General features: G+C 35.2%; 2 protein-coding genes across 2 annotated transcripts; both read left to right on the top strand.

Moving 5' to 3' along the window:
* Nucleotides 2,626-9,950, top strand: LOC107632585 (serine/threonine-protein kinase Nek5). The gene is made up of 14 exons (XM_021118278.1): nt 2,626-2,760; nt 2,856-2,921; nt 3,146-3,192; nt 3,304-3,349; nt 3,441-3,521; nt 3,616-3,658; nt 3,743-3,792; nt 4,584-4,665; nt 4,756-4,805; nt 4,952-5,025; nt 5,125-5,176; nt 5,269-5,916; nt 6,027-7,743; nt 8,820-9,950. Exons 1-13 carry the CDS (start codon nt 2,659-2,661, stop codon nt 7,740-7,742), a joined length of 3,057 nt encoding a protein of 1,018 aa, XP_020973937.1. The 5' UTR covers nt 2,626-2,658; the 3' UTR covers nt 7,743; nt 8,820-9,950.
* Nucleotides 8,880-9,533, top strand: LOC107632584. Its single transcript, XM_016336248.1, has one exon. The coding sequence runs from the start codon at nt 8,880-8,882 to the stop codon at nt 9,531-9,533; it is 654 nt and encodes a 217-aa protein (XP_016191734.1).

The following is a 9,950-nucleotide window of genomic DNA, read 5'->3' as shown; positions in this document are numbered from 1 at the left end:
AGTGGCATTTGATGCTGCTCCACGCATTCATTTCACTTCACACTATCATAATTTTTCATCATCTAAAGTTCTTCTTTTATGTTTCGTTTAATCAAAAGATGGTGAGATTAATTAACTTTTATTACGAATTATCTTTTCTACAAATGTAATATATTATTGAATAAATTAAAGATACATAAATTGTTATCATATCCTACACGCCTCTCTGTGTTATTAAATTGTATGTTAACACCATATTATAAACATATTTCTCAACAAACTTAAATTATTGAATAACAATGCACTATTAAATAATATTTTCTCATGTCATAAATGAATAATATATGATTTTAACTTTTGCACCAACTATTTGAACAATCATTTTAAAAGGTTTGAATTTAAATTAAATATATATAATATAAAATTTTTACATAACTCAAATAATACTATTGTTCATTAAATATAGTTCCAAAATACATTATGAATAATTCCAATAATTCTAAATCCGAAGAAGGCATAGAGTGTAGAAAATGATAAATTTCAAAGCACAAACCGTTAATGATATAGTTGATGTGTGTGTCTCCTGATCATAGCAATAGATGACTCACATTTCTCCCAAGAAGGTGACACTCTCCATGACTCCTTATCATCGCTATTAATGAGCATTCATCATCACTCAACAAGACGCAAAATAAAGCATTTATTTTCATAAAGTTTGTTTTAATTGTTAGTACTTGCTAGTTAATAATTATATATGCTTATCTAATTAGTACTAATTACTGTTAGAATTTTGTTAAAATCATTCAATTCACAATAAAATGATATAATGTGACTCATTTCTATTGTTTTTAAGTTTAATTATTTTATTGGTTCTTATAATTTCACTAAATTTTTAATTAAATTTTTATATTTTTTTTAATTGAAACTATATATTGCTATTAATTTTATAATTAGATCATTTATAGTGTAAAAAATGATAGAATTAATTGAATATTTATTTACAAATTGAAAGTATTCATAATGCTAGAAAAAGTTATAGATAGTTTGCAAGGAGAAAATTCAATTGGAATGTTTGTATCAGTTGGTAGTGGTTATGGAATCTTAATATTTCGGATAAGATAAAGTTCATCATTTGGCTTGAGTTACACAATACTCTTTCCACTGAAGTTTTTCGTTACAAGCGGCAGCTGTCTGCCTGTCTAACTCGGACATTTATCAGAGATGTAATGAGACTCCATAAATTATGGAGCATTGTTTGTAGGACTGCAAAAAATCTATTTCAATTTGACAGATGTTGGATCTTTCTTTAGTTGATTCAGTTAGTGGAAGGTCTCTTGTGTCTTGATTGCGTAAGGTTATGCCCTAGCAACGAAATAATTCTTGGGGTGGGATTGTGGTGGATGTGGAGAAGTAAGTGCAATGACATTAAAAATGTTCAGTGTCTTTGGTCTGATTATATAGTGATAGCAAATGTTAAGATCACGATTAACTCTATAGGATTACATGCCGAGAAGTTTTCTTTATTTCGATGTTTAAATTACTGGATATTTTGGAAACCTTCGTCAAGTAACTTTTTTAAAATTAATTCTAATGCTAATATGGTTTCTGATTTGCAAGTGGTTGGTTTTGGATATATAATTAAAGATTCTAATGACTGTTGGGTGATGAGTTATTTGAGTAGTATTTTTTTTTTGTCTATTTTTAGATGTGAGTTATTTGTTATTTGAAGAGGACATATTCTAATTTAAAAGTGTGATATCAAATATATTATTGGTAAAACTGAATGTTTGAATATCTTGTATCTTTTATATTATAGTGCTTATGATGCCATATATGATATTTTTGATCTAATTATTGAGATTAAAGAGTTCCTAGTCAAATCTAAGTCGTCTATTTTAAATGAATTAGTCATAAAGCAAACAAAGCTACAGATTAATTAGGGTGTGATGGAGTTTTGATTAATGAGAGTCATGTTATTTAGAATTCTCCTAGGAAAAACTTTGAGCAAATTATTTACTTTCATTCAGTTTAGTTAGTTTGTTTTGTTTTTTTATTTTGTTTAGATACCCAACAAAAAAAGGAAATTTTGCAGAAAAAAACAAGAAAGCTAGTAAGATGGTTAAACCAGCTGTGATTGTCGGCTAATACCTAAGCATACCCATAAGCATTCATCTTTCTCTTCATCTGTGTCTGAGTCACACACTTAGAGAGAGAAAGAGAGTGCTTCATTGTCAATAGACCCCTTTTTGTGGCTTCTATTGTATCTCCAACTTGGCAACAAAGGTTGAAACTTTCAACATCCTCCGTTCCAATTAATCATGGGCATGCAATTACTGCCACTATTATTGTTATCATTGCGATGATGGTTACTACTTACTAGTGGTGAGGGTGTGGGTCAGTTCACTGAATGAGGGAATAGGTGGAGCTTGGAAGCAATGTAGAGGGAAGAACCACTATATGGTTTCAAGAAAGATTCGTTTTTTATTTGAAATGGTTCCATTTTGATGCTAAAAGTGAGGATTTTGAGAAGTGGGGAATGGTGTGAATTTGGTATCTAGCATAGCAATATCCGAAAGATTTTATTTTTGTTGGTGTTTTTTTCTGCATTTGGGTGTTTAGCTTTTCTTTCTTCATAGGTAGCTTCAAAAGATTAGAAAAAATAAAATAAAATAAAATCTAATGGATAAATGTTTGGTTTTCCATTGGGATTGCAGATATGTGTTGAAGAAAATCAGGCTTGCTAGGCAGACTGAAAGATGCAGAAGATCTGCACATCAAGAGGTTAGTTTGGTGTTTATTGTAATTCCCTTTACATCAGGATTGTTCTTTTTGAAATTGGAGATTTGATCATTGTTGTTGCTAATTGGGCTTCGTAGATGGCTCTTATTGCTAGAATCCAGCATCCTTACATTGTAGAATTCAAGGAGGCATGGGTTGAGAAGGTGAGAGACCCTATCACTTTCTATATCTATATAATATATGATGTGTTTTCATCATAGTCCAGTTTTCTTTTTCAACAAATGGTTAAATTTTTGCAATATTGCTCTATTATAACATTTTCTTTTTTAATAATGATATATCATCCTAATTCCTAAACAAGGAAAATTTTGATTACTCTTTTTCTTTTTTTCAGTTAAGCAGCTAAAGCATTATTCTTTTGTTGTAGGGTTGCTATGTCTGTATTGTTACTGGATACTGTGAAGGAGGAGATATGTAAGTTTATTATGGTTATATGTATGAGCTTGTTGCCGACTCACTTAAAAGTTCATAATTTTGTTGTGCATAATTCCTTGATTTACTGGTTTTCTTTCATTTTTTGAATAGGGCCGAATTGATGAAGAAAACAAATGGTGCTTACTTTCCTGAGGAGGTATTGTGATGGATGTGTACGCGGTGTATTGTTTTCCTATAATATTAAATTAGTTTTAGATTTTCACGTTGAAGTTGTTGAAATTGTTCAGAAACTCTGCAAATGGTTCACTCAGTTACTCTTGGCAGTGGAATATCTTCATTCAAATTTCGTTTTACATCGTGACCTAAAGGTATACACTTGTATGAAACAAATTATGTGGTCCACTTCTCTTGCCTTCTTCGTGTAATCTATATTTAGTCTGGTTTTGTTGATTTTGCCAACAGTGTTCCAACATTTTTCTTACCAAGGACCAAGATGTTCGCCTCGGTGAGTCTATCTACCATCTTTGGCTACATTGTTGATAGAGTTTTAATTCTCCCTTCTGAATTTTTCTGTGTTTCCTGATTATAGGGGATTTTGGGCTCGCTAAGACGCTAAAAGCAGATGATTTGGCTTCATCGGTATGTCTGAAATAATGAATTTGCATCTTCTTCTTTCTCTTCCTTGAATCTGAACTATTTAGTTTAAAAGATGTAAGGATCCATTCTATACTTCGTTCTATATAGCTTATATCACATTGGTGAATTCTGCATGATAACACCATTTACTGATGACAAGTTACAGATTTAGTGTAGACATTTTCGTTTTTATATTATTCCCCTCTCTTGCTCTTGTACGAAGACATACAGTTACACTAAGAAGACAGCTATTCTAATACAACATGGACCTTTCTCTCCTAGTTTTCATTCCCTCTTACTTCTTGTGTTCATGAAAACCGAAGCATCAAGTTTTTCCTTAGCACCATTTTCCTATTTTTACATTTATTTGAAGCTTTGCACCTTACTACTTAATTTTCTCTAACCATATATCTAAACTAGCTTTGAACAGAACCATGGATGCTGAACAGAATCTGGCTAAATTATCTTATCCTTTTAACCATAAAAAGAAGTATTAATGTTTGTTTCATGCAAAGCATTAAGCCTGTGTTTACTTGAACTAAAATTGGCACTAAACTTTTATACGCGGAGGTATTTGCCTATTTATTTTAGGCAAAAAACCTGGGTGGTACTAGATTTATTTATGAGAATTTTGAACTAGATTTTTCCATGTTTTATTCAATTCTGTTATAATTTTTAATATTCATCTGGAAGATTATGCTGCAGGAAACTTCATGTTTGATAATATGACATTACAGAACAGTCACCCCAAACCCGAAGTGTAATTAGTTATTGTGGTGAATTTTTTTATGCAGGTGGTCGGGACTCCCAATTACATGTGTCCTGAACTGCTTGCGGATATTCCTTATGGATTCAAATCTGATATCTGGTCACTAGGTATGTATCTTTAGAGGCAAGCATCTGATACTTCTCGGTTTGGTAGTTTTGCTGTGGCTAAAAATTAAAATGCATTCTTATGCTGTTCAGGGTGCTGTATATATGAGATGGCTGCTCATCGCCCGGCTTTTAAAGCTTTTGTAAGATTTCTTTATTTTTAATTTATGTTTAGGATTTTGATAAAATGTGAAATTGTAAAAATACGCCATGAACTATGCATTTTCGTTCTGTTATCTATTTTGCTGTTGACTCTATTATATTAGTAACATGGTATATTGTGTTTCAGGATATGGCAGGACTAATAAGCAAGATAAACCGTTCCTCTATTGGCCCGTTGCCTCCTTGTTATTCCCCTTCCTTGTAAGATTCCATATGCTTATGTTAATGTTGCTGGTTCAATTCTTATTTGTCGTCTTTTATGTCGAAAATCTTAGTTTTTGTTGACTTGTGTTCCTACAGGAAAACACTGATAAAGGGCATGCTAAGAAAAAGTCCGGAGCATCGGCCAACAGTAAGGCTCTCTTGAAAATAAATAATTTGCATTATCGAAATGGTTTAGTATCATTGCTTATCCTAAACATTCTCACTCTCAACTTTTCACAGGCATCAGAAGTGTTAAAGCACCCTTACTTGCAACCTTATGTTGATCAATATCGTCCGTCTTTTAGTTCTCCAACATCATGTTCTCCAGGAAAACCGATTTCAGCTGTCAATTATTCTAGAAAAAATATGGCTGAAAGTCAAAGCAGTACTAGTTCAAGTAGTGACAAAGACAGTTTGATGTCACATGAGAGACACATTGCAACATCCGTGCCCGAGCATAACAAAGCCACCGAAACAGATATGGCATCAATTGATGACGATAGCTCAGAGAATCTCCTGGCTAGTGAAGAAGAAAACGGCTCTAATAATGTCAATGCTAAAGCAACTGAGCAAGAAGTGATGAAACCATCTTATAATGAGCCATGTTCTAATATTGAATCTAAGCAGCCGAAAACAATTAGAAGTATAATGATGGCGTTAAAAGAAGGAAAACTTAGAGAAGCAACTTCTCCGATGAGAGGCAATCGCATAAAGGTTGGTGGTGTATCAACACCAAAGACTAATATAGAGACGTTGTCCAAATTGCCAAAACCCAATTTCACAGCTCCTGGATTGAAGCCAAATGTAGAGTCCCCAGCTGTTGCGCATCCAAAGGGATCCCCGGACTCTGTAAAACGAATACAAGGATTGCATCCTTCAAAGCATCAGGTACAGTAGCATTTAAAGATATCTACTGTCCTAGTTATTTTTTGAAGATTTTATCTTAACAGTGAAATATATTTCCGGTTTCCCGGATTCTTGTTTATGCTTGTTAGCAGTTGCCAGTGACAGAGTCCTCACCAAAAGCGAAACCTAGGCACGACTTGACTTCGCCATCTGGCAATGTCAAACCAGTAGAGGGAGAAGGACTTCCTGATAGAACATTGCAAAGGACTCCCCCTACCTTAACTAGACGACCTTCATTTCCGGCTCGAATGAGGCCAGTTGGGCTTGATGTTCCAAATGCAACAAATGATAATGGGAAGTCAGGTTCAAATAGAACAGCTCAGGAGCCCGACATTAGCCGTTGTCAGTTGACCAATGGCAATGTACCACATCTTTCTAGACCAGCTGCTAGAGAGCCTCAGAAGGCTTTTGGCCGAAGCTCCAAAGGAATGCAAACAGACAGCAGTAATTCCGCATCATCTTCGGTCTCTATTCAAGGATGTGAAATTTATGATGATGCAACAATTTTTATTGACATGAGAGAAGAAACACTTCCTGATAACGAGAATGTACTCAAAAATGTAGGTGCAGAATCATGCCCACCTACAACCTGTGCACATTGTAAGAAGGTTGAAAACGTTTGCAACAAGACTGGCGAGGTTACCTGGAGTTTTCGGAACACTAATAGTAATGAGAAAATGGATTCAAGGATAAGTCTTGATCTCCCTATTGAAGATTCTGAGGTTACTTCTGCATCAGAAGATAGCCTTCCTGTTAAACATACAAGTATCAATGTTTCCTTTGGATCTGATAATAAATCTGTAGGCCCTTGTGCTGAAGCCGCAGACGAAATCATAGATCATCATGATATTTCTAAGGAAATAACATTAGCCACAACTATCCAACATCCACTTGAAAATTCTGCAGAAAAGCCGGTTTATGGCGGTGTTCTTCCACTAAGGAAGTCTGAAGGTAAGTCTGAAATCGTTTGTCAGCCAGAACCCATGTGTAAGTCCTCTGGGGACGACAAATCCACAGTGAGGGAGCGATTATCATCGGTGTCTGAAACTGCTCCTCTGATTACATCTACTAAGCTATCGAGCCAGAAAGTCTTGCAAGAGAAAGGTACTGTTGTGCAGAATCCAGCACCGGAAAGGCCAGATGCTGGCCATCTTCCTCCGGCCTTTGATGATGTCATCCATGTAATACGGCATAGCAGTTACCGGGTTGGAAATGAGCAGCCAGTTAAGGAATCTGTTGAGAAAGGAGTTCAAAATTTAGATGTTGGTAAGTTCATCAATGTTGTGAGGGATGATGTAGAAGCAAGAAATTCAAGCCCTCCTTTGACATTGAAATCTTCTAGTTCCTCTGAACTGCCAAGCACGAAACCAAATACATCTGATCAGTTCGAAACAAGAAACAATGGCACTCTGCCAATCGTTAAATCTCCAAGTTTCTCTGATGCTTCATGCATGAAATCAACTATGTCTGATCATGCTGGTCTTAAGGAACAAGACAAAAGCAACCCGGTTTCATTAGTTTCAGAATCTAATTCCACCGAGTTAAGTAAACACGATACTCCTACAACCGAAGACAAACCTCCGGTGAAGGAAATACTGGATGTGAAATCTTTCAGGCAGAGAGCCGAGGCACTCGAAGAGCTCCTAGAATTGTCTGCGGAGTTGCTGCAGCAAAATAGATTGGAGGAACTTCAAGTTGTTCTGAAGCCCTTTGGGAAAGACAAGGTTTCGCCAAGGGAGACAGCGATTTGGTTAGCGAGAAGTCTTAAAGGAATGATGTCCGAGGAATGCGGAGGACGCGGTTCATGAGGTATCTTCGTTCACACGTAACAAGTTCGCTCCTAATTGATGTTTTACAATTTGCTTTTAATAGTTCATATCTATTCAAGTTCCTCTTGAATTTTTAAGAGTACAAAAACAATCATTGTAATTCTTTCAATGCTTTTATGCTGTTGTAAATAGTGACCATACAAAATTAATAACATCAACTTCCGGTCAATTGTATGGACATTGTGTGCCTCCAGCACATTTGTTAAAGATAAAGTGTACACATTATGGACTTAAGTCTGTTGGTTTCAACAACACAATAAGGCAAGACACAAAGGATAGAGGGACACAAAAATTAATATTTTTGTATTTTATTTGGTGGTAAACTATATATGAAAAAGAATACATTATTATAAATTAGAATAAATTATGAAAATTTAATTTATTCTCATTTTTTTTCATTTAAAAAATTTGAGATGAAAAATATAACGATAAAAAATATAATTATGAAAAATTAATAAGAATAATAAAAGAAAAAATATAAAAATAAACTGCCTCTTATGAGTGTCTATGTGTCATTTTTGTTAAAAAAGATACAAAATAAACTAATTTAGTATTTCAAGATATAATGTCTATGGCCATGATCCATCATGTCTCTGAGTTCCGTAGGTGTCATTGTCTTATTGAGTGATATAATGCAAAGCTAAGAGACAGAAATGCGTGTACTGACACTTAACTGACTCAAGCTGATAAAAAAGGGTCTTGGAATGATTGGTAGAGACAAAATTGTAGGAACATATTCAGTTATTAACTGCTTTTTGGCTCCTTGTTTGTATAGTTCTCATTTTGTCGCCAAATTCAGATATCAAACATTCATTTGCAACTCAATAGTTTCCCATTCCCCTCTTGTTTCCATTTTTTCGTTGAAAGCACAGTGGAACATGCCTAGAAACTAGGTACTTTATTTATTTATTTATTTATTGTTAGCAATTTCTACGCGGTTTGTGTTCATATATATACCTTTATGGTTCCTTCATTGTCTTTCATCATACCCTTTCCACTTTTAAATCATTGCATTACTTTCACCCACATAACAACACTTGTCTGTTGCCATTTAAGCCTAAAACTCGGCTGCAAGTGCGCGCGCACATACACACACTTATTTGAAGATCAGAACCAATGGATGTCGAGCACTCTACTAATGGTGCCAGCACTGCCACAGCAAGTAGGACCTCATCAGGCAATGGTGGCTGCATCCGGAAACTGATTTTGGCTCTGGTTTTAGTGTTTGTTCTTTTGATGGTGATCTTCAGCATAGTTTGGTTTGTCATGGACATACAAGAACCCACCTTTCAAGTCACCTCATTCTCTGTCTCCAACTTCAGTGTCTCGACCACTCAACTAAGAGGGAAGTACCAAGTGGAACTAGCCATATTGAACCCCAACAAGAAGATCGAAGTTGTGCTTGACCATTTCAATGTGTTGGTGTACTATGGTCAGGTGGGGCTCTCGGTGGCTGCGACGAAGCCTGTGTACCTTGAGAAGCTGGCCAACAAGACTGTGGTTGTGTCCTTGGTCGTGAGGGACTCGCCCAGGTTCGTGCGCAAGGAAGTGCCAGAGAATATGGTTAAGGAATGGAACAAAGGAGTGGTGAACTTCGACGTTAGAATGGTGGTTAGGGCAAGATTTGAAGCAGGAATCTTGCCAAGCAAGGAAAAGTTCTTGGATGTTTTCTGCGGGGATCTTGATGTGGGGTTCTTCTCTCCAAAAGACAGTGGCAAGCTTTTGGGTATAGGAAAGCATTGCCATGAGGCTGAAGAAGACATTGATTGAAAAGAAGACCAAAAGATGATGGTAGAAAAAGAACGGGTGAAAACTCAGGTGTAATTAGCTTCATATGAAGTTGATAGTTGAGAGTTGTTACATGATAATTTAGTCAAATCTGTTAAATTATTTAATGACTTTCAGTTATCAACTTCACATGAAGTTAACTGCACCTGAATTTCTATCAAAAGAAATATTAGGTGAATAAATTATTTTTGTAACTATAGTCTAACTAAGTCTTTCTTCTCCTTCCTTTTTAACTAAAATTTCTAGTTATCAATTCTCAATCTATTAAACCAACCTGGTTACCAAAATGATTTGGTCATATAGCATCACCCTTGGTAGAAAATGGAACCTTTTGAGTTCTATGGGTCATGCATATATTGGAGTACTTAATTTTGTAGCTGATATAAAAATTGAGCGTCA

The sequence above is a fragment of the Arachis ipaensis genome, chromosome B03, assembly GCF_000816755.2.
Source record: "Arachis ipaensis cultivar K30076 chromosome B03, Araip1.1, whole genome shotgun sequence".
In the NCBI taxonomy this organism is placed as follows: Eukaryota; Viridiplantae; Streptophyta; class Magnoliopsida; order Fabales; family Fabaceae; genus Arachis; species Arachis ipaensis.
The sequence above is the reverse complement of the archived record's forward strand: the minus strand, read 5'-3'. Positions and strand labels throughout refer to the sequence as shown.

Bases quoted from the DNA above. Each gene is read 5' to 3' on its own strand.
- LOC107632585 (XM_021118278.1), top strand. From the start codon at position 2,659: ATGGATAAATGTTTGGTTTTCCATTGGGATTGCAGATATGTGTTGAAG. The intron at 2,922-3,145 runs GTGAGAGACCCT...CTTTTGTTGTAG, and splicing joins AGGAGGCATGGGTTGAGAAG to GGTTGCTATGTCTGTATTGT. The intron at 3,350-3,440 runs GTATTGTGATGG...GAAATTGTTCAG, and splicing joins GTGCTTACTTTCCTGAGGAG to AAACTCTGCAAATGGTTCAC.
- LOC107632584 (XM_016336248.1), top strand. From the start codon at position 8,880: ATGGATGTCGAGCACTCTACTAATGGTGCCAGCACTGCCACAGCAAGT.